Raw genomic sequence first — 24,178 nt, forward strand, 5'->3', positions numbered from 1 at the left:
AAAGTGAAGGGCGAATACTAAAAATATAGAGAAGTTTCAAAGAATATTTTATAAGTAAAAAATAAAGTAAGATAAATAAATAAAATTATCCATACTTTAACTGAAAACACCACAGTTTTGATATAAACATATTGTTGCTACTTGTTTAAGACCCCTAATATAGAGAAATCAGTTACTAAAAGAAGATTAAGGAGTAAATAAGACATAAAATCAGTAAACGTTAACAATATGTCTGCAGATTGTAACACGCTGAAACAAAAAAATCTAAAAATAACGTCTAATCGTTATACTCCACATAGGATCAATTAGCGGTTTTTATTGATCAATTCTACCCAATTTCAATAAAAGCGACTAACTAGAAACATGCTTATCACACGTTAATTACATAAATGGTTTACGAAGCAGGTATCAAGAAGTAATTGGAATGAAGATATTTATAAATTACTTTTAACCATTTCATGCGCGATAAAAGTTAATGTGAAATTTAATATTAATTAGGAAACAACCTGAGCATCAGTAAACGGTTGTAAATGTACAAACATTAATCATATTTTAATAAATCCTTCGTCAGTGCTGTCACTAGAATTATTGCTATACATTAGATTTACACGTTGAAACAGGTTGAACGTTAGCAATGGAATGAAGACTTTCGGTACTCATGTATTGTTAAAACAGGTAATACCGAAACAGGCTTATCTCTAATGGGTTTGGCTTGAGTGCTTTGAAGAGGGTCTGAAAGTATAGCAAGAGGGACAAAAATAGCCTAAGAATGTACAAAGATTCCTGAAAATATCTGAAGTCGCAACACATTGAATGGCGAATTTCCGGTATTTTTGCTATATTTTGACGATATTTTACAATTTGATGGATGTTTCAAGTATGTAATAATGGAAAATAAACTATTTTTTTGCCGCTTTATTTGATACTTTATCGAGATTTAACAGATGTGATCTACAACAAAGCGCGCTAAACCAACTAAAACTACTTAAAAAAATACAATTTGAAATCATTCTCGGGTACCTAAGTAGTTCGATGTACCTCGGTGGAAGCTTTCTGATAGTTCATTCCAAGTAATTTGCAACTATTTGCTTGTTTTGAGTTTTGACGAAAGTAAATCATAGCAATAACTAAACATATTTCAAACCAATAAATAGCGAATGAATTGAGAATAAAATATTAACATACATGGTTGTATCCTTCTAATCTTTTCTCTAATATATCCAACTTTACTTATTTAAATTGTTCTCTTTAAAACGCAAGTTGCTTTGCAATTTTTAAGACCCTTTCCACCCAGAAACTATAACATTGTTCACCTCAGTATTATATACTACCTTTCAGGTAAGAGTAGTATTTTAAAACGAAAATATTACTTGGGAATATCTTTAAACATTTTAGTTTGGGAGATACATTTTTTGAGACACTCGTCTGATTTTTTTGAAATAACTCCCATAAGAACATATTTTTTACCAAAATATGAGCGGATAATTCATATTGTTTAAATGACGATCGATACTGACAAAAAATGTAGTATTTCCAAAAGTTTGTTACCTAAAGTTACCCCCAACAAATTCAGGCAAAAAAATGTAAATACAAAATTGACTTTGCCATCCTGCATCTCAAAAGTTAAGAATTTTTAATATTTGCATATATTTCATCAAATAATTAGTACTTAATATTAAAATTATTTATTCCAGAATTGTTACAGTCTTGCACTGCTTTTGTATTTTGCAGTTCTAAATAATTCGATCAATTGGAATAAATTTTGAATATTCAGAAATCAGGTTTTGCGAAAAAGTAGCTGTAGAAAGGATTTCATGTACTAAATAAAAATTAATTCGAAAAGTTCGTATAATTAAAGGTCGGAAGACAAGTGTGGGTGGTGCTCATTATTACTATGTTTATTTAATCAAGAGTTTACATAAAATTATAATATATTTTTTAATTGTGTGTAATATTAGGTGCATAACATGGAACATGTACTTGTATATGACATGACTTTCTGTGGACGCACAATCACAATTCTTAATTTAATCAAATTGCAACCTTTTTTAATTCCTATTTTTAGCATTTTACGGTAAATTGAGTATACTTTTTTATATTATATAATATTTAAACAAATTACTATTGAAAGAATTGGATCCATTCTGCATTAAAAATTATCTCAATATCAAGCATTTTGAAAATAGTTTAATAAAAAAAATACTATACAGGGCGACTGAAAATTGACTTCATTCCTCTAGATCTGTAGACTGGGGAGTAAAAAAATATCCTCTCAAAACATTGACATTTTGCCAAATACTAAGTAATAAATTTGGCAACAGTTTTTCTCCTAAGTTTTCACTTAACGCAAAGTGACCTGCTTCATGCGTAAATGTAAAGACTAATATATGTTACTGATGGAATTCCTCATTTCCAAAGCAATTATATACATCCTGTATTTCAATGCGTACATTACATTACATGAGTTTGATCACGTAGCTGCACAGCAAAATTTGGATCTCATATCCCAGCTCGAAGCTGAGGAAAAGTTTTCTTGTCAAAAAAGCTTATAGAACCGTAGAAATGCAGGCCTTTTTCAAACTTTCGTTACTTGATGGGAAGTTTAAGAGCGAAGAACCTTTAAAGGTTTGAGATGAAAATCTGTGGAAACCCTTAAATGGTTTTTCATGCCTACTTCTATGATTCTTGAAGAAACGGTTTCAATCGTTGCTTATGAGTACTGCCAGTATCAGCAATCAGTTGCACACTTGCGCTAACTTTAGTAATAATTGTAACGATTATACAGGGTGTTCAAAGAAAGAGGTTGTATAAATTCATATTATGTTTGCCTGAAACTTTCCCTGTCAAGGTGTTTTTTAATCACCTTCCATATCTATCCCATTCTACGTTGACAATAACAATAATACTAAAAACGTTGCTTCAGTTCAGATATCGCTCTCTGACAGTTCTTCGGTATTACCAAGACATTAATAATATCCTGTCTGAAATGTGAATGTTTTCATTGAAACAGAACTGTTATTAAGCACAGCATCAAGCAAGAATTATTCATCTATTGCATATACAAAAACTTATACTTTGCTTTTCAATTACGAATCTATTATTGATTATCACTGCCGATGACTAATATCCAATAATCCAAAGCGACATCTCATCTCATGCAATATTCATAACTCTTATAGTTCTGGTAATTCGCCTAATTACTGAATCATTGTTTAAATAAAAGGTAATTTAAAACGTATTGACCTCAACAGTTGCCAGCGTCATGCGGGGCACTTAACTGTCTATATAAAATTAGAAGGGCATTTAAGTTCAATGTTTTAAACTGTAACCATTGCATTGTTCTTGAAACGGGAACACGCTGAGAATAGTAGGAACATTATCTTTCGACAAAAATGTCTCTTACATTCATTCAGTTCAAGCCTGTACATTGCTTCAACAAACATTATTGAGATAGATAGGGAATATCGTTTTATATTTGGAAAGCATGCGGATTAAATCAAACTCTTTATCACTTTAAATACAGTTCACTCGACGATTAGATATTCGTAACCATATACAAACAAAAGCGAATGATTGTCGATCCGACCAATCAACAGCCGGTACTCGGCGTCGGTATGATCAAAAAAAATAATGAAGAACCGTTACTCTGCGAGGTTAGTCATAGATACAAAGAGGAGTGTATTCTTGGCCTGTGACTTTAGCCGGTATTCTTGGCCTGTGGTATATTATGAAATGGTACCGCGTTGTTTGGTACCTTTAACTGCATTATAAACATGCTACTCGGATTAATTTATATTTACATATTACATATTAACTTATTGATTTCGATATGTCTTTGGGAGTATTCCACAGATCAATTTCTATAAACCAAAAGCACATTTAGAAAAATTAATTGCAACCATCCTCAAATCGCTCCCAACTCCCCAAGCTTTCACTTGCTCGGTTCTTCACATAAATATTAATTCTATTGAATCTTTTGTTTTTTTCGATTCAACTGAAGATCTTTCAAGAAAATTTGGGACACCCTGTATTCAAAGATACTCTAACTGCATATGCTCATTATAGACACCACTGCTTCACCTTCACTTTGAAAAAGTTAAAACACATTTCCTTTTACGATTATATTGATACTATAAATAGGTTGAAATACATTTCCGTATTTAGTATATGTGGTTCATAAATGCAATTATTACTCTTGAGGAACATTTGAATGCTGGCTGACGATTATGTCATAATGCAAGATAATCACGTAAAAGAACACACATTTTTGTTAGGTATTGTTGGACCTGTTCATTATTTATTTCATTTTTGTTAAAACTGTAAATCTTGTCTTATGCAAGCAACATTATTGCTTTTTATTGAATCACCAGGTTTTAGTTTTTGTGTCGTTCTACAAAATTAATAAAGATACTAACAAAACACTGCATTACTTTAAAAAACGAAAAAGAAAGAAGATATTAGCATAAACTGAGTATAATCTAATTCAAACGTTCGATTCGATTTGTTACGAAAATCGATAGATTAGCAATTATTCTGGAATTTGAACAATTACAAATATATCCGTTCTCATGCACCAGGATTTTAGTAATTAACTAGTAAACGTTTGCTGTTCCAAATAAGAAAATATGCATAAGTAGATTTAAGTAATTATTATAACAACGATTTCACTTATTCACTTCTAGTTTAACTTTTCCTCGGCCCCACTACCAAAGAAGGAATTATTAACAAGGCCTTTAGGAAATTAACTCACTGTGAGTTCACACATGGAGCAAAATCAAATATTAATAAAATAATTCAAAGAAATTATTATGATGATGGTGTTTAAAAAAATCTGTTGGTGAAATGAAGTGGACACACTCTTAATGTATGAATAAAAGTATATTGATAAATGATGAAGAACAACACAGTACAAAAGTAGATTTCCGAACACGAGAACGATTCTGTATCAGCAGCAATTTGACGACGACTAACTAAAAAGGTCGCTCTCGCGATGAACAAAAATTATGCTGCCTAAGCAATATGGCTTTGTGGTACACTGTAGTCCATATTATATATGGCTGAACTTATATTGATAATATTAAAAGCATTTTGATTATAGTCTTATTCTAACAAAATCAATCTTGTATCTTATACGCAAAAGAAATATATAGAGATTATTTCATACAACCGTTCCAGAACATAATAGTAGTAGTAAACAGAATGTAATAGTTACATGTAATAATAGGTTATCAGAAAATTTAATTTAAATAATGCCAAATTAGGTCAATAATTTCAGTTCAGCACACAAATCTAACAAATTTGAACTTAGTGATGACGACTTTATATTTTAGCATAATATTAGATAAGATTAGAGTGATTATTCGATACAATTAGTAATTTAGAATTGAAATAAAGGTTTGACTCGATGCACAATATTTTACAATTAAACTACAAAGAAAATGAAAGTCATTTCACCTCATAAAACACAAAGCACTAAAAAGTGTTATAAATATTTATTTACTTTAAATTGAATGGACATTACTACTATTATTTCAGTCCAGTTTTTTTCACATAATACTCAAGTTACACACAGCATCTAGAGGGAGTTATGACCATTGAATATTAAGTTTGTTGAAATTTTATTCAAACGAAATGATTTAAACTTGCTATTTGGAATTGCATATAAGAAGGATGGGGACATATTTGCTATTTAATAAATCACTAACACATTCTAAAACAGTTGACATAAAAAAACAACTAATATGGTATGGACATATACAAATAATGCAAGAACACCCAATCCCGAAGCAACGTGATGAACTGGCCACCAAGAAGACGACTCGGAAGACCGAGAAATAGCTGGAGAGAAGGTATCGACAGGGAACTTAGAGACCATAGAGAAAGTAAAATAAGGAAACTAAGAAAATTATAACTAAGGAAGGATTAAACTAAGGAAAAAATAAGGGAACTTATTTTACTTTCTCTATGTTAGAGACCGAGAGCTTGAAGACGATCTATGGAACGACCGAGACAGATGGACAATGGAAATCGGAAGACGTCGTAGAACGTTATAAACCGATATACATAGATAGACAAAACTCATTACACATCATCATTACACAAAACGTGCACAAGTTTTTCTTCTCAAGTAAACTGGTTATAATTCAAATAATTAAATGCATACCATATTATTACTTTCTGTGATTGACTGACGAAAAACTATCTGTTTCATATAGATTGTTGAAAAAGTGGAAAGGAATGATGAATTAATGGAATATATAAAGTCGACTATTTTAAAATATGTATATGTAATTATGTATGTATAAAAGTGATGAGAAAACACTTCCTGCTATCCGTCCTAACATCCTGGATATATTTATAATATTACAAACTTTAAGAAGGAAGAGATGGTGATTCTAGACGATAATAAATAGCAGCAGATTAAAAGCAAAATAATTTACGTGCATTTTTAGGACAATTTCGAACATCATGTCGACTTTTTAAATCAATTTCCCTCGTGTTAAAAAAAGATTAGTTCTTAAATGCGCTCAGAGAAATTGGAGAAATCTGCGAGTAATAAAGTGGATTAGCAATTCAAAATTATCCACTATTCAGAAATTTTGCAATAGACGAAGCTTCTAGATAAAACCATAAACGCTTTCTATGAAAACGCCTAAATTTACTTGTAGACGTTTCACTTTTTTCAAAATATACGAAAATCAGAGAATAACATCCAACTTTGCGGTCATAAACGTATTCAGAAAATGTAGCAAGTTTAAAACAACACTTTACGAGCAAACGCAAAACAGGTCGAATACTTCAAACTGTAAAAACGTGAGTTTAAAGATATAAAGACGCAGTTTATGACTTTAAATAAACGAAACTTTTGCTTATGGTTTTATGTCTCACACAACTACTTATATTCTGTCAGTTAATTCCAATGCGCAAAATAAACAAATATGATCAAGCTATTGTTTGTAAAATTAATGAGTAATTCCCAAAAATTCTTAATTTACTTTGGCAAATATACAGGGTGATTAAAAATTATCGTCATTCCTTTTAAGGGATGACTATAGTCATTTGCCAGAATACACATTACAAATAAAACAATACTTCACTTCCTTAAACTTTGGCAACATCTTTATTTGGAAAACAATACGTTTTTAATGAAAAAGCACAGGGGGAAACATGCATTCAGCACTGATTTTTTGATCTTGTTGAAGAGGCTTATACTACCTACATATAGGGTGGTTTTGTAGTGCGATAGAGTCCATTATTTCCATTGATGTTGAACTTTCGAAAAACAGTTTCATATAAAAGTTGTTGATATGATACAGAGTGTCTCAGAAAAGCGAGGCAAGATCAAAGTGTATTTTTTTTACTACTCATTTTTCATTACCTCCTGGAATGCAACTTCAAACGCTGCATATGCACCGTAAATTGTTTTTTTCTTACTCGCGACGTTGTCAGATTATCGCCATTTTAGTAAAATTTTTCTTAAAAACATGGTATCTAAAAATTCATTGTAGAAGCAAAAAAAGCAGTTAAAGATACAAGAAAATACGTCTTTCCAATCACCACAGATCCGTTAGGAATTCTATCGAACCAAAATATCAATACATTGTACAGGGTGTTAATAATGTGGACTTCAATCTAAAACTTTTTAACGCAATATAACAAATTTACAAAGTTACAAATTTGCATTTACACTTTAAGCTGTAATATATTATACAATATAATACAATACTTTGGGTGGTTATACGATCTGGGGCAAGAAATACGAATTAGTGAAATACGGGGTTGTTTTACGAAACTCACTTCTTTATAATAGAATTATTAAAAACGACAGAATTTTCCAATACTTCGAAGTGTGAATTTTTTAATAATTGCAGTTTTAACTCTACTTGAAGTCAAGCTCAGTTTTACAAAATTGAACAGTATTCAACAGATTTATATTTACGGAACTAGAAATGCTTTTTAAAATTAATCCGCGATATTTCATAAACATATTTACAAATACACTATTCTATACAGGGTGTCCCAGAATTATAGAGCATTAGTAAAATTTATCAAAACTCCATGTACATGTAGATTCTTACTTCTCCTACACTGGTCTGTACCAGTCAAAGAAGACGCCTAAAATAATTGGTATAATGAAATTATTTTTCAAGATTAACGACATACAAGATGTAGATTCTTACTTCTCCTACACTGGTCTGTACCAGTCAAAGAAGACGCCTAAAATAATTGGTATAATGAAATTATTTTTCAAGATTAACGACATACAAGGTTGGATGAATGGACTGATTAAAACATCTTTGCATTATCTACCTTGTCAGGGACACAAGTATTTTAGCACAATAAAACCCTTTTTGCACAGTATGGTAAAAGTACCTACAAAACTAATGTTGATCATTTTTGGCTTATCAGTCCTTTGCGTTCGACGTTAATAATATTATCACCTTATAGTTAATTCTTTTACGAACAACGTTGATTAGTTGTATTTCTTGTGGAAATTAGATTTTCGACCACTTTAAACTCATTGAAATTCTTTACATTTAACAGAAAACAAAAAATTTGTCACACCGACGTTACAGAGAGCCAGAAACATGTCTTGCATTTGCCAAATTTATATTTTGTTTGTCAGTACCTACTTTGTATGAGTATTGAAATAAAACTATTCCCATTATTCCCTAGTTAAAATTATCACTAAAAATTAGCCAAACAATACTGAGATAAAGCCAGTACAAATATAATAGGAGGAACTCGTGGTTCATCTTTTAGTGAGCACTAGGAACCTAAAACCATTTCGAATTGGTTTTACTGTGAAAAGCGACAAGAGTTCTAAACTCCTATTTATTTATATCTATAGTTAAGAATAGATAATTATTTTGTTGCTAATCAGCCGCATTATAAAAAAACTGTCATCCATAATCGCCCTCTTTCGAGAATTGAAACATGTTATGTTGTGAAATGATTACTAACACCTGTTAAGCCTATCATTACTCAGGCTCTATTTATTTTGATAAGATACCGAATGGGCGATAAATGTATTATTTAGAAGCCCAACATACCTGGAAGCTTTTGGGATAAGGCGCTAATCTAGTTCGGTATTATTTTCTCAAATTCAATTGTCTTTGACTTACCCTTCTGTAGGAAAATAGCTCCTTCTGCAATTTGTGCCTCTCGGCTGACTGATGAGGTTTTCCTTTAATAAACTTGAACATTGTGGCGTTTCTAAAACAAAAGCTGCAGATAAAGACTATATGATCGCTGAGGAATAAAACATAAGTACAAAAAAGAAAAGTAGAATAAAAATATTTACGAAAAGTTAACCAAAACAATTGCACTTGTCAAAAGCCCCCCCTTGTTTTGGTTAGTTTGGGCAACGCCTGCTCAAAATAGGTTCGTCAAACTGAATCTGTTCTAATATGGTTCGATTAATTCGAATTTACCTTTCAGAATTTCGTCCAATAATTGCTACCACAAGGGCTTGGGCTTCATATAATCACAAAACACCGAACTCGTGTTGAGAAAGCGTTCTCTACTCTACGAAATACACATAACACGAACAACTTCAACAAACGCTAATTGGTCACTGACCGGCTGAACAAAACGAAAAGTAGGCGGATGGAAGATTGAACGTACTTGTCACCGGTTGAGTAGGAAAGGGAACACTCGCAAAGCCACTGATTTATTATCGCATAGACGTTCTTGTACGCGACTGAGACAAAAAATGAGCGCGCTACTAGATCTACGGTATAAAGAACGCATACACTCCGTTTCAAAAAACCCGCTAAATTTGAACAGGCAAAAATAACTCATTTATTCTCCCCTAAGTTAAAGACAGTGACTGCATTTTTACAAATGATATGGTGTATTTAAACATGTCTCTATAAGGGGCAGAAAAGTGGAAACGTAGAGATTATAATTTGAAGAAATATCCAAACTCAGTTCAGTGGATGATTTTGCAGATGCAGAGCGTAAAATGTATCTTTAGTTTGTCATGAAACTCACCGGCAGCCAATTTTTCCGAGAAGTTTTCCAATGTATTTTTACTTTTTGATGTTGTTTTTGCAGGCTTAAGATTGGAATTTGTTTTTTCGATATCTAGAAAAGTTGGAGTCACTTTTGTAAAAATTTCGCAAGGCAAAGTGTGTTTCATACGTGGATAACATTTGGATTTTGACTCATTCTCACGGGAATTATACACAAATTTGTTGATATTTTTCGCTTGTTTCTGCAGGGCCTAGGAGAAAATATTCTATAATTAACACTATTAACAGTAAAATATAAAGTAGCTCAAAAAGTTATTTCTCTGAAAATGTGCGCGAATACCGCGATTACTCTTTTCTAGTTTTTATATTTGAAAAAAGTGGCTTAAAATGTTTTACTCAAATAAATATTAGTCCAAAATTGTGACGATTAGCTAGTTTTTCACAAACATTTTCATTATTTTGCAACATTTATTGTTTTGAAAAACTGATACAATTTTTTCAAAGCCTAGTATTATTAAGCATTTATTCCTTATATTTTAATTATTTATTATACAGTTTTTAAATGATTTACAAACAGCATTGTCAAGTTTGACTAGAAATAGCGCTAACGCTGAGCGAATGAAGAAGTTATCTCGATTCAGATTTAACCTAAGTTCGTGGCTGTTTTCATTTTTTTGCGTCAAATGATACTTTCGTTTTTCTTTGAGATCATTTATTTGTTTATATATAAATTTTACCTCTAGAAAATTCTGTTCCGTTATTCGTGTTATGAAAATGAGCAAACACATGTATTCGACCGTAAATCTTTCAGATAGAGAATTGAAAGAACAAGGCAATCGCCTGTATAATCTTAGGAAATATGATGATGCTATCAATCTATACAGTAAGGCGATAGTGAGTATTTTTGAAATCTGACAATTACACTTTTTTGCCACTATATTCTGCTTCACATTTTTAGATTAAGAATCCAGATGTGGCTCACTACTTTACGAACAGAGCCCTATGTTACTTGAAGCTCCTAAAATGGGAAAATGCTTGCACGGATTGCCGCAGGGCTTTAGACATGGACCCCAATTTAGTTAAGGGCCACTTTTTCTTAGGGCAAGCTTTATTTGAAGTCGGATCATTGGATGAATCAATCAAGCATCTACAAAGAGGTAATACATATATAAATAAATAATAAATTGAGCGGGCTAATATAAAAATCACGCTTTATTATTTATAACCACTTTAACTGGTTTGTGTCTCCGCATCAACTATGGGAATTGGTATCAGTTTGTTCAACATATTTTACCACTGTAAGGCCCATTTTAGGAAGTTTTTCTCGTCAAGTTTTTATTTCATTGTCCGAAATCAACTAGTTTTTCACAACTAGTCACTGGTCACACAACCAATGGTGTTTTTAAATTTCAAGACGTATAGATTTCCATCTTTTTTCAAACTTTTTTAGCCAAAGTTCTAATTTTTAATTATATGGAGATAATTTGAGGAATTTTTGAATGCCAGCAATGGTGCAATTTTAAATCTTTTTCAACATTTAAATATAAACAAAACTTGCAGATGTACATACACTTTTATGTCACGTCTGGAGCATACCTTAAAAGTTAAAACTTAAGACTTAAAAGTGACTAATTTACACTGCTGGTCGCACCTCTTGTAGTGCAACGTCCCCCTGCGTTAAGCATTTATGCCAAAACTTTGTTGATAAAATAATATACGCAACTGAATCTAGCAAATGTCAGATATTTCCAACGCTATCTTATAAATTATAAAAATATTTAAGAGTTTGAACACGTTCCGTTTAATTCTTCAACTTTTTTAGCGTTTTTTCTTTTTGGCAATTCTTAATTAAAGCCCGGCTCCCCAAACGCTGTATAAGAAAATTCAACTGGATTAATCAGAAATTTTCTAAAGTAATTTCTAAACCACTAATGATAATGGCTAATTAATATTCCGATATTTTCAATCGTTTTCGAGAGGGTTCAGTAGTTAGGAATATTGTTTCACGCCTGATGAGAAAAAAACAGTTAAAAGTTCTTCTAATAGTTCGTTTAGCCTATTTTCCACACACCCCATGTCCTTAAAATTTCACATTTTCCATTCCAACTTTGCAACGATAGAATATTTCTGAAAAAAAAGCCTGAAGCCTAGCTATTTACGTTGATACTCTCTAACGGGTTTTGATAATTATTCGGAATTTATTTTAATCAATTCACATAAATTTGCAATTATATTTTTGCGCTATAAGGTTTTTGCTTCATTCTATGAAGAACATAATATTTTTTCAAACGTTTCCAATGCATAAGGGGTTTCAAACGTTTTTTTTTCTTATTTTGTCTTCTAAATCTTTACACATTAGGAGTTTTTGATCAAACTTAATTAGTGAAAGACGGAAGGAATATTACCACTGATTGCATATTTCCAACCTTTTCTGAAATATAGGCTATTTTAAACTTTGAAGTCCCTTTAAATGTTCACATTTTGCTCCCAATCTCTTTTTTTAATTATTAGGATTAATCCTGGACCCAGTAGAATAGTTTCTGTTTCATCGTAACGACCCAAAAATCCGAATTCACTTCAATAATAAGTTAATGACATTTTATAATTCTGTAAATTTATAAACTAAATATTTCAGAAAGAAGAAATTAGAAGTTACGATACGTCGATACAACATACAACAGATTAAAATCCTGGATTCGCCACTGAAAGGCACTGATTATCTTTGTTAATTTTGCTTTATTTAACAATATTTGCAAAAACATACTATTTTTCTATATGATCTCCCGCGTTAGAAGGACAAATTTCCCAGCTATTCTGATCTTTTAAATCCCATCATCGCTGAAACGTTTTAATCGTTCATGCAACCACGGGAGCATCAAATGGTCCACCGCTTGATCATCAAGCATCAAAATGCTGGCCTGTAAACGCTTCTTTCAAGTGCCCCAAAAAAAGTTGAAAATCAAAATATGAAGCCTGGACTGTAGGCAGGATGTTCCAAAGTTTCCCAGTGAAATTTGTCAAATTTCTCTTTTGTAATGTTTGCTGGATGAGGCCTGGCGTTGTCGTGAAGAAGAACTACTGACAACTACTAATTGACCTAATTGCATGTTTCTTTCCTTCGGTAGAATTTTGCGGAATTCAGAAGCTCGCATAACTCAGGAAATGCTCTCTGAATGCATGCTAATCTGAATAGAACCAATAAAATTATGTTATTATGTTAACAGCAAAATTCTGATTGCTATATGAACTGAGAAAACAGCTCGGAAATGTTTCAATTCTGTGTAACCTTTTAGAATAAATAAACAACACATACATAGATGTATACTCTATGAAAGAGACTACACGAGTCAAACTTTTGATTTCAGCCTTAGACTTAGCTAAAGAACAAAAACTCAATTTTGGTGACGATATCGCTGCCCAATTAAGAGCGGCACGAAAAAAGCGATTCTCTATCCAAGAAGAGAAAAGAATATGCCAGGAAATTGAATTACAAGCATATCTGAATAGGTTAATAAATGAAGACAAGGAGCGCCAAATTAACAGTTTAAAAAACGAGGCAGTTGATAGTGATAGTAAAACCGGCAAGGTTTTGGAAATCGAAGAGCAATGTGTATGTAAAACATATTTCAAAAATTACCAGTCCCAGTAAAATTTAATTAAATCTTTTTTAGGATTCCTACGTGACTGAACTAAACTCGCTATTTCAAAAAGTTGATGAAAGACGCAGGGTGAGCCTTTATTACACTGCTTTCAAAAGATTAACTGTATTTTATTATATATATTCGAATTAATTTAACATGCTATGCATTTTTCAGAAAAGGGAGGTTCCTGATTACCTTTGTGGAAAAATTAGCTTTGAAATTTTGCAAGAACCTGTAATAACTCCCAGTGGTATTACGTACGATAAAAAGGACTTGGAAGAACATCTTCAGGTAGGTGAATTTGCTGTAGTTGCCTGTAAAGGTTGGGAACGTTTAATGCAATTACCTGATATTTTTCAGCGTGTAGGTCATTTCGATCCAGTAACAAGGGTTAAATTGACGACTGATCAATTGATTCCAAATTTTTCAATGAAGGAAGTAGTAGACGCATTTTTAGCCGAAAATGAATGGGCGCTGGATTATTAGCTAGCAAACTAATGAAGTTGCGTTATCTGATCATTAATGAAGTTTCTATATCTGGTCAGTAATGAAAGTGTCATCAGTTTTTTTTTATTTTTAAGATATGTATAAATATCTATTATTCAGCAACTGAAGAAACCGTTTTCAATGCAGACTTTCAAGTCCCTGTTATATGTTAATTTAATGTTTCAGTAAAAATCTAAATCATAAAAATTGCAATATTGAAGCATATTAGGATACATCAAAGCAATTTAGCCCTACTTTACAATTACGCTTAGTAAACTTGGCTTTTATTTGTCTAAACATTTTTTCTTTATATTATCATTAGGTGTTAATGTTTGACTGTAACATTTTTGTTATGAGTATAAGACGGTGAGAAAATAAATATATAGTTGACCGGTACATAGCAATAAGTTTATGTACAAGTTTCATCATATAAAATTATATGTTGGGAATGTTTCTGAAATATATTAGTTTTTGAAATAATCCATTACTTTTTGAATGGCTACAGCTTCCCGTTGATCGACAAGTTTTATTAGTCTTTTTCAGGAGCTATTTAAATAAAAACCAATGCAAAAGCTTTGAGTTTTTAAAGCGATTGATTGATCCATTCTATGATTAGGTTGGCGGGTATTTGAAAGCATACTTTAAATCGAGGCAAAAATAAAACATGTAAACACCGATTACAACACAACTATTTATTTAATATATTAAGTTGCAGTAACATAATAGAAATTGCAAGTTTTATGTTCTATTTTCCATTGCTGCTTTCTTGATAGTCGCAATCTATAGCGCATATTTCACTATAATTTACTCTTCTACGGACATGGTAGCCAAGATCCATTTTATAAACCTGAAGAAAAGAACTTGGGTCAGTATGATGAATACTTCACGTTATAGATACTCACGGTTATTAATTTTGCATTGCTGAATGGCCTCGTTGAATCCCTGGCACAATGTCAAATCAGACTGGGTTGAAGCGCATTGCAAGAACTGCTTAATCTCCCATGCGCAAGGTCCAGATGGTTCACCAGCCTGAGATTGACCAGCAACTGGCGCAGCTTGTGCTGCTGCTGGAGCCGCAGCTTCACTGGATCCACCACTGAACATTCCTTCAAGGCAAAGAATCAGTTACTGAGTGAACTAAATATTTAAGAATTTGATTTACCAGTAACAGCATGTCCAATGGTGTGTCCAACGGCACTTCCAATAGCAACACCTCCAGCAGTAGCAGCCATTTGCCCGAAAAGACCCGGGCCTTGAGAGGGGGCTGCTGCTGCGGGAGGCGCAGGTGCAGGAGCACGTGGGGGAGATGGTCTCCTAGCTGGTACGTTGCTTCTGCAATTCAAAAATCATTTAGCTAATTTCTGAAGCGGATAAACAATTTTTGAATTTAGGAATGTGTTTTTCAAAGTTATAAATTATAATGTTGGTAGGCGTTAACAACTAGTTGAATGCTGTTTTGTTTGTCCTTTGTCCAGATCATATCCTTGAATGATAGAAATTAATACTCCATTCCAACCATATGTAAAATTATTCGAAGATTCAAGTTTATAGGTTTAATTAGTGATTTTATATTTTATATGAAAGACATTCTATAAAATAGCTTTTTACATATTTGCACATCTTAATGAAACACTCGGTATATTATACAAGAATATAGAATGAAAGTTTTTAATGGTTCGTGCAAGAACCTCCGAAACTGCAGCAGTTTAAATTGGAAAAATTTTGTGATTTTAAAAGGTCCACTAGATGCCAATTTCTGTTTTTACATATAGGGTAGGGTGTTATTATATTAAAATAATTAAAATTATTCTAACAAGCACTTTAAAGTCCTTTTTTTAGAAATAACTTGTAAAATAATTGAGAAAGAAAACTTGTTGAAACCGTTACTAATTCACTTTAGTGGTTAAATAAATGACACAGTTGAGTCCAATTGTGTTTTTCAAAATTTGATAATCGTACCGGGATATTAAATTGTTTTTTTTTGGTTTTTCAGTTTCGCGAGCATTATTCTAACAAGAAAATAATAAATAGAACATTCGTGGGAAATGGCATTAGAAATAAAATAGGACAAAAACTTCGGATGTCTTAAATGACGATATTCTAGAGAATTAAGTAGAACTACAGATACAGTAGAACCCAATTATCCTCGTATTAAAGCGAGCAGTTTATTACTATTCCATTCTGCGAATGCTTTTAGCTTTTTCACATTATTTGATCGTAATTAACAATGAAAAATAGAATAAGGTATATTTCATAAAACTAATAGTTTGATTCAGTATTGTGGTTTTATATTAATGTTGAGGCGTGAGTCGGCAAAAAACTAATTAACTTTGGATATAGCAATACAGTACCTTTATTTTATTTAAAACGTGTTAAAACATACTAATAACAATTAACACTAAACGCTCAGAACAACATAAAGTTGAGAATAATATGAACTAAATTCCTTAGAAGACATTTCTGTTTTTGTATGAAGTTTTGCTCTGATAATTTTTATTTGCAGGGTGTTAAAATAAACAAACAATTATTTAAGCTAGGGTTGAGTAATACTTTTCAACTCTAGAAAGGACTGAAATAAAATTTTGCATTATTGAAAAAATATTGAACTTGGGAGGCACATTTTGAGCATATTTGGATGCATTGGTTTTTTGTTTTTTATTCGTCAATAGGTAAAATTGCGTCACCGATGAACTTAATTTTTAACTGATTAAAATCCAGTTAAAAACATTAAAGTTCAGCTTCTTAAAAATGTGAATCATTATGTTTGCGCATTCGAAGGTCATTATCTACACTAAAATTATGTATTTTAACACTGAACAAAATAAAATATTATTTTTTGCTCAGAAATTCACAATTTAATTTGGTCCAATCTTTATGCACCCTTTTAATGCGATAAATCACAATATTTCAACTCTAACATTGCAACGCTTTAAAATGAAATAATCGTTTAATTATTCGTATTGTCCTTACATTTGCAATGTCTGCGCTTTTGTTAATTTTTAATTTAACTTTATTATTCGGAATTCAAAAATAAATAATATAACGTCAAATATTTCATGTCAAATATACATGCAGGCAGAGGAGTCAATGTTTTAAAGAATGAGTACGTTTAAGGCTGACACGTTCTAAAAAGATAATAGGAAGAATAGGCAGAGGCATAAAACGAGACAATAGTTAACCGTTGATAGTCAAAAATATGTGAAAGCAATTAAAAACTTTCACATAAAGAATAGGTGTAAATATAAAATACATTAATCTTTATTGTTCGACATATTTTGCAATTTTTGCACTTTTTTCACTGCCAACATTTTACTGTTGTTATTTAATCTGCTGACTTAATCTTTGAATGTTCTTTCTTCTTTGAAAATTCTTTTTATAGAACGAATTTTAAACTGAATTTATTTTTCTAGATTCATGTAACAACCACCGAAATACTCGCCCTGAAGAGTTTTTATGTGTGACCATAAACCCGTTTTACACACTTCATGATCCAATGCAATATAATTTGCTATAGCTATGGGCGAGATTAGTCTTTGTCATAATCATATTGATTTTTATACCGCAATTATAATTATAATGTACATTATCTTTTTTGGCTCACAATTAGAGCAATTTTCATACAAAGGCAGTTTGCAATCCTGTTCTATTGCATTTTCCGTTAATAACAGGAAACTCTCATTACAATGCTGTTTAGGGGGGCGCCTTGCAATTTTATGCCAAACCAACAATTTCAACAGAGGCAGGTTCTACCTCTTAAAGCCACTTAACTGTGCTCACTTAAGTCCTGTGAGGACGACTTAAATGCAGATTAAATCGTGTTGTAACCAGTAAGTTCTCAAGACAGGACAAGGGAAAAATTGAAATTTTTATACCACAAAACTGCAGTTTTCGAGTGCCATTCAGGAGGAAAAATTCGACACATCGTCATGTTGTTCTTCGAGTGATTAGATCAATTAGCTGAATAAAATAGCGTGACTTTCCTTTGAAATCTGGAAGCCCTAACCTTATTTTTTCATAATCAGCAAAAACAACTACGAAATCTTTGATACTTTACCTGGTTGGGGCGGTTCTTCCACGTCTTGCCATTTTTTCTACTTGTATTTATCGCAGTTGAAAAAGAATCACTCAAAAGCACTTCTTTACGTACTGTTACGTAAAACACCAACGAAATCAATGAGATTCGCTCGATTTTTGTCAAAGCTGACGTTAGAGTTTGTGTTTCTAGAAAACTCGAATTGCCTCCCGACCTCCAAACGTAAATAAGTACGCAACTGTTTAAAGGTGAAAGAAAGAGATAATTAATGTGACGTGCGTCTAGACTTGCAATTCATGGGCAGGACCGTAATTAACAAGTACTGTTTTAATACAGTTTTAAAACGTAATAAGTAATTTGAAAGAAACGGAAGATATTCAATCGAAAATATATGCAACAATAAAGATAGTAACAGCCAAATATATTGAAGTACGTAAAGTAAAAATTAGCTGAACATTTTTAGCTGGAGAATACATTTTTGGAAATCGTATTTAATACATGTTTTAAAACGTAATAAGTAATTCGACAAAAAAACAGGATATTTGATAGACCGTGGATGGCAACTATAACGAGAGTAATAAAGAAATATATATATATAAGTTCGGGAAGTCAAAATTAGAAGACCGCAGACCGCAGTAAAATTTTAAAACCAAAAAAAAATGAGTATTTTTTATCATTGAAACTACAAGGATGTATTAAATATAAACAGGATTGAGAAATATCCAGTTAGCACTTAAGGTTATCGAAAATTTTGTCAAAAAAGGACTAAAGTATACCAAGAAATAACACTATCAAGTTTGGCAATATATATATGTAAAATTAACATTCTATCTATTTATTTTCGGCTGGCCCCGCTTCTGTATCGTGGAAAACTTGCCAAATCTTAGTCAAATTTGTTGTTTGTCAGGTGATTTTAAGAAACATACTAAACATAGTGCATCATTTAACTTCGCCTGTCCAAAGTACATTTTAGCTATTCATAATTATAATAATTAAGCATGTGCGTTTTAGAATCGTCGAATTCATTTCCAAACACTGATTTATTGTAATTTTACGACGAAATGTACCTAAAAGGAGAATTTCTAAAATAAATTATCTGTACTTTTTTGAATTTTTTAGAACTAGAGAAAATTTGGAATTTCAATTAAAAATATTGTTTAAAAAGTTTTGATTACATTTTTTTATTATCGTTCATTTTTATTCAAATTTCTTTAGTGAAATTTTAAAATTCACGTGTAAACAAAATCGAAATAGACCTTACAACTCTTGCGTTCTATTTATGCCTGAAATTACGAGCAAAATTAATCGCATAAGCAGTTAATTCAGTATTTAACATAATTCAATACTGATAAGGCGTTAAATTCCAAGAATAAATAGTTGAATAGAAAATTAAAAAACTTACTATTTTAACATATTTGTGAAAGTAACGACTTTGCAAAGGTTACACTTCAATATCATTAAATAGAATGTTAATCCCACCTTAAAAATGTACATTTATAGATAACACTTTTTTTTTAAATGGAATTACATATTTCAAAACAAATACGTAAATTAAAAGAAAGCGTTTCCGCTTTATGTATCCAAGATCTCAGCTTCATTTACTCTACAAGATTTTACAAAGAGCACGAAATTGTGAATACATGATTAGTGCATCAGCCAAAAGAAAAAATGAGTTGGTTTCACCAAGAGTTGGTTTCAAGAATTCACCACTTGTCCAAAACTGCTGAACTCGATTGTATCATCAAAATATGAGTCTTACATAAGAAAAAATTAACAGCGAGTTTTATGAAAATACATCGTACCATCCTCCCGATATTTCAAAAAAGATAAATTTTTTGAAGAACTTTGACCATCCAATAGCAGGCCATACATTTTTTGTTAGTAAAAGTCAGGTCAGATTGTCTTCTTTTGAGTCATGAGCTTACGGGACACCCTGTATATAAGGAAACGAGTTTACTAATACTTAAGCAGACCGAGCCTCCCGAAAGTTTGATGGAAAATATGGATAACGGTCTTATTATAAAAGCTACCAATTTGGCTAATTTTGACAAATATTGAGTGAATTTGCGTATTTATATAGGTGGATTGGGTTACAATGGATCTGTACCGTATAGAGTTTTTTTAAATAGAAATTTACGAAATTTCAAATTTCGAAAAAGTGGTGTCGTTAAGTGAATTTAGCGTGTTTTAACGAAAGGTGCCATTCGACCCCAGGCCTTCAAAATTTACCATTTTTATAGAATAATAGACAGGGAACGCCGCCCTTTACAAATATAATTTGCGAGTTTGAGGGTTTTAATTAAAAATACTTTATACTTTAATACTTTTTCCAGCAAAATCTATTCTTGCGTAATTTTTAGACAATTTTCATCATCTTTAGAATCAAGTGTCTTCTAAAGATGGGGAAAATTTCAGATTCCTTCTGACCTCATTTTGGAAGATTTTATGATTCTTCATTTGCAGCGTATTTTTTTTCATTTAAGTAAAAATTATCATTGAGGCCTACGTTGACTAATTTTAACACCCACATTTGCTAAGCTGAAAAATTCCAGGATTTATAGCACTTTTCATCGAACTTTCAACGTCTTTAGACTCACACTGCCTTCAGAAAGTGCGCAGTTGAATAAAATCTTTCTTTGAGACTGATGTTTACGAATTTTGAGACTCACATTAACCAAGCAGCAAAAACCAATATTTTGAGCAAGTTTTAGGAAATCGCCAGCGTCTTTTTAAAGTCAAGTGCGTTCTAAAGATAGTGAAAGTTTCGGATTGCTACTTGCTTTAGTTTGGAAGAAGCGATTTTTTAAATAAGAAAACGCAGTTGAATGAAGTTTTTCTATGAGAAGAATGTCGTCAAATTTTCTCACCTAAATTTACGAAGCTGGCAAAAAACTAAATTTTGCACAAATTTTAGGAAACCTTCAGCACTTTTAGAGTCAAGTGCATTCGAAAGATGGTGAAAATTGTTGTATTGCTTTTTACTTTAGTTTGAACAATGCGAATTTTTAAAAAAGAGAGCCCATTTAAATAAAATCTTTCTTTGAGACGGATGTTTACGAATTTTGAAACTCATATTTATCAAGCTGAAAAAAATCACAATTTTGCCCACTTTTTTGGAAATGGTCAGCATCTTTAGAGTCAAGTGTGTTCTAAAGATGGTGAAAATTTCGGAGTGCTACTTGCTGTAGTTTGGAAGGAGCGACTTTTTAAAGAAGAAAGCGCAGTTGAATGTAATACTGTAAAAATCTTCTGTGAGATGGATGTTTTCGAATTTTCTGAATCACATTTACTCAGCTTTGAAAAATCAGAATTTTGCGCAAATATTAGGAAGCCTTCAGCATCTTTAGAGTCAAGTGCCTTCTAAAGATAGTAAACATTTTTGTATTGCTACTTATTTCAGTTTGGATGATGTGAACTTTTAAAGAAGGGAGCGCAGTTGTGTAAAATCTTCCTTTGAGGCGGATGATTATTAATTTTGAAACTCGCTTTTACCAAGTTGGAAAAAGTCGGAATTCCGCGAAATTCTTTGCAAACTGAGCATCTTTGACTCACGCGACTTTTCAAGATAGAAAAAATCTCGGATTCCTACTCGATTTAGTTTAAAAAGATGCGAATTTTTAAAGTAGTGACCGCAGTTGAGTAAAATCATCCCTTGAGAGTGAGACATTTCCTAATTCTGAGACCAAGTTTACCACGCTGGAAAAAATCAGAATTTTACGCAATTTTTATGGAACTTTCAGCATCTTTAGGTCCAAGTGCGCTCTAAAAATAGTGATACTTTTGCATTGCTGCTTACTTTAGTCCGGAAGATGCGACTTTTTAAAGAAGCCAGCGCTGTTGAGTAAAAACTTTCCTTGAAACCAATGTTTACGAATTTTGAGAGCCATATTTACCAAGCTAAAAAAACCAGGATTTAGCGCGATTTTTATAGATGTTTCAGCACCTTTAGAGTCAAGTGTCCTCTAAAGATCTAAACATTTCAATTTAAAAATTGAATATTTTTAAAGAAGGGACCGCGGTTGAGTAAAAAAAAACTTTCATTGAGACTGATTTTCATTAATTTTGAGACCCACCAGTCTCAAATTGGAAAGAATCAGGATCTTTTAATGGTACTTACAGCATCTTTAGTCAAGTGTCCTCTAAATTTGCTGAAAATTGCAAATTTTTAAGGGAGAGAGCGGAGTTGAATACCAATTTTAATTGAGACTGATGTTTACTAATTTTAATACACACTTTTACCGTGTTGAACGAAACCAGGATGCTACAGGATTGTCATGAAAATTACAGCACTTTAGAGTCAAGTACTATTTGAAGATCGTGAAAATGTAGAATTGCAACTTTCTTTAGTTTCGAACTAATATAACAAAAATTGAATTCTGGATAATTTTTATAGAACTTTCAGCGTCTCTAGAGTAAAATGTCCCTAACAATTTTTGCATTCTACTGAGTACTAGAAAGGGATAACGCAAAAAGAAATAAGAACCAACCTGAAAATAGCTCAACATTTAGCAAAGGGCACTTGCTTGCTAGTATAATGCTTTGCAACCTTGCAACCAGAGAAAATATAGTGGTTAGATGTATTTAAAAAAGTATTAAAAACCGTAACTTATCAAGAAAAATATAATAAGGATTATAAACCCAAAGCCTTACTGTATTAGACAAACAGACAAATAAATTCTTACGAGAATTGTTTTCTGCCACTGGGAGGTTGTTTGCTTGGAGTTGGAGAGCGCCAGGGTTTTGAAGGAGCAGGTTTACTTCTTGCCATATTTTCACACAATGAATTCACTCTTCACAATTTGACAAACTTGAATTTCAAATTCTCATTTGACGGACACACGTAAATATTATCAGTCTTTTTGACATATGTCATTAAGTCACGTCATAAGAATGACGTGGTCAATGACTTTTTGTAAGTTCACCCAGTATACAGCAATCAATTTTAATGTAATTACTTTGCTTTATTAAGAAAAGCACCTTCTCTTTTTCTTAGTAAACACTAAAGTTGGAAGTGCTTCGAACTAAATCACTTTTGCTCACATTAACAGTGTTTCCTTGATATATGTTTAATTCCATACATTATGAATGTACGTGAAAGTGCCACTTTGAAATGAATGCCTCGATACAACAGCCAGCAGTAAAATGGGGTGAATATGTAGTTTCCACAAGGATATGATTATAGGAAAGGCCCATTTCCGGCGGCTAAAGTCACGCTTTCCAATGCACATCCTGCAGCAGTGTAAGTAACATTTGCATAAATCAAGGATTTCGCATCCGTCCAATTTTCCATTTTCAAATTTTATGCTCGCTGAAAAGAATTTGCATAAAGCAATTTCGAATATTTTGCAAGAAACTTCAAGATGAAATATTTGTGGATGACGTATATAAAAGTATTCAATTGATAAAAAAAGACACCAAAAGGTTGTAACTTTAAACGTAAATGTACACAGGGTGTCCCAAAAATGTGTGTATATATACAGGGTAGTTTTTTAGTGCGATAGAGTCCATTATTTCCGTAGGTATTGAACTTTCGAAAAATAGTTTCATATAAAAGTTGTTGCAGCATAAAGTGCGCACATTTTAAAAATATCTTATATGATACAGAGTGTCTCAGAAAAGCGAGGCAAGATCAAAGTGTATTTTTTTAAATAGAACTACCCATTTTTCATTAGTTCATGGAATGCAGCTTGAAACGCTGCATATGCACCGTAAATTGTATTTTTCTTACTTGCGACGTTGGCAGATTATCGCCATTTTAGTAAAATTTTGCTTAAAAATATGGTATCTAAAAATTCATGGTAGAAGCAAATAAAAGCAGTTAGAGATACAAAAAATACGTCTTTACGATAAAGGATATCAATAACTTATTCAAGAAAATGATCATATAAATAGTAGGGTTTAACAGTTACTAACAATATCCTGGTTTTTCTTTTAAACACTCCAAAATTTTCAATTATTTTTACGTAATAAGATTATAAGATATAGATAAGATTTAAGTTAAGATAAGAATAAGATAAGAACTTATTAAATATTTATAGGCA

General features: G+C 31.8%; 3 protein-coding genes and 1 long non-coding RNA gene across 6 annotated transcripts in view; 1 reads left to right on the plus strand and 3 right to left on the minus strand.

Moving 5' to 3' along the window:
- LOC109538245 (lethal(2) giant larvae protein homolog 1) overlaps nucleotides 1-9,663 on the minus strand; it is a 29,418-nt gene extending 19,755 nt beyond the window's left edge. Inside the window, exons 1-2 of one of the 2 annotated variants that reach the window (XM_019905385.2) lie at nucleotides 9,435-9,663; nucleotides 9,126-9,216 (exon numbers count right to left, since the gene is read on the minus strand). In XM_019905385.2, the coding sequence (XP_019760944.2) occupies nucleotides 9,126-9,206 (81 nt within the window). In that variant the 5' untranslated portion in view covers nucleotides 9,207-9,216; nucleotides 9,435-9,663. The remainder of the gene's footprint in view (nucleotides 1-9,125; nucleotides 9,217-9,434) is intronic. The other variant, XM_019905386.2, reaches the window with a different exon arrangement.
- Nucleotides 9,664-10,592: 929 nt separating this feature from the next.
- LOC109538339 (E3 ubiquitin-protein ligase CHIP) lies at nucleotides 10,593-14,584 on the plus strand. The gene is made up of 6 exons (XM_019905539.2): nucleotides 10,593-10,871; nucleotides 10,936-11,134; nucleotides 13,343-13,587; nucleotides 13,649-13,705; nucleotides 13,793-13,909; nucleotides 13,979-14,584. The coding sequence occupies exons 1-6, from the start codon at nucleotides 10,746-10,748 to the stop codon at nucleotides 14,102-14,104; spliced, it is 870 nt and encodes a 289-aa protein (XP_019761098.2). The 5' UTR covers nucleotides 10,593-10,745; the 3' UTR covers nucleotides 14,105-14,584.
- Nucleotides 10,825-11,719, minus strand: LOC125503433. The gene is made up of 2 exons (XR_007280848.1): nucleotides 11,574-11,719; nucleotides 10,825-11,124 (listed from the first exon to the last, which is right to left on the minus strand). It is a non-coding gene; the product is annotated as an uncharacterized LOC125503433 (long non-coding RNA).
- A 191-nt stretch (nucleotides 14,585-14,775) lies between the features above and the next one.
- On the minus strand, nucleotides 14,776-22,993 carry LOC109538340 (coiled-coil-helix-coiled-coil-helix domain-containing protein 2). Of its 2 annotated transcripts, none has more exons than XM_019905540.1 (4): nucleotides 22,820-22,993; nucleotides 15,267-15,436; nucleotides 15,007-15,210; nucleotides 14,776-14,951 (listed from the first exon to the last, which is right to left on the minus strand). In XM_019905540.1, the coding sequence occupies exons 1-4, from the start codon at nucleotides 22,903-22,905 to the stop codon at nucleotides 14,944-14,946; spliced, it is 468 nt and encodes a 155-aa protein (XP_019761099.1). In that variant the 5' UTR covers nucleotides 22,906-22,993; the 3' UTR covers nucleotides 14,776-14,943. The 2 variants fall into 2 exon arrangements, with proteins under 2 accessions (XP_019761099.1, XP_019761100.1); XM_019905541.2 differs by lacking the exon at nucleotides 22,820-22,993 and adding an exon at nucleotides 18,159-18,366.
- Between the last annotated feature and the right edge of the window lie 1,185 nt (nucleotides 22,994-24,178).

Source organism: Dendroctonus ponderosae, unplaced genomic scaffold (genome assembly GCF_020466585.1).
Source record: "Dendroctonus ponderosae isolate FM_Combo_2020 unplaced genomic scaffold, Dpon_F_20191213v2 Dpon_F_20191213_2, whole genome shotgun sequence".
In the NCBI taxonomy this organism is placed as follows: domain Eukaryota; kingdom Metazoa; phylum Arthropoda; class Insecta; order Coleoptera; family Curculionidae; genus Dendroctonus; species Dendroctonus ponderosae.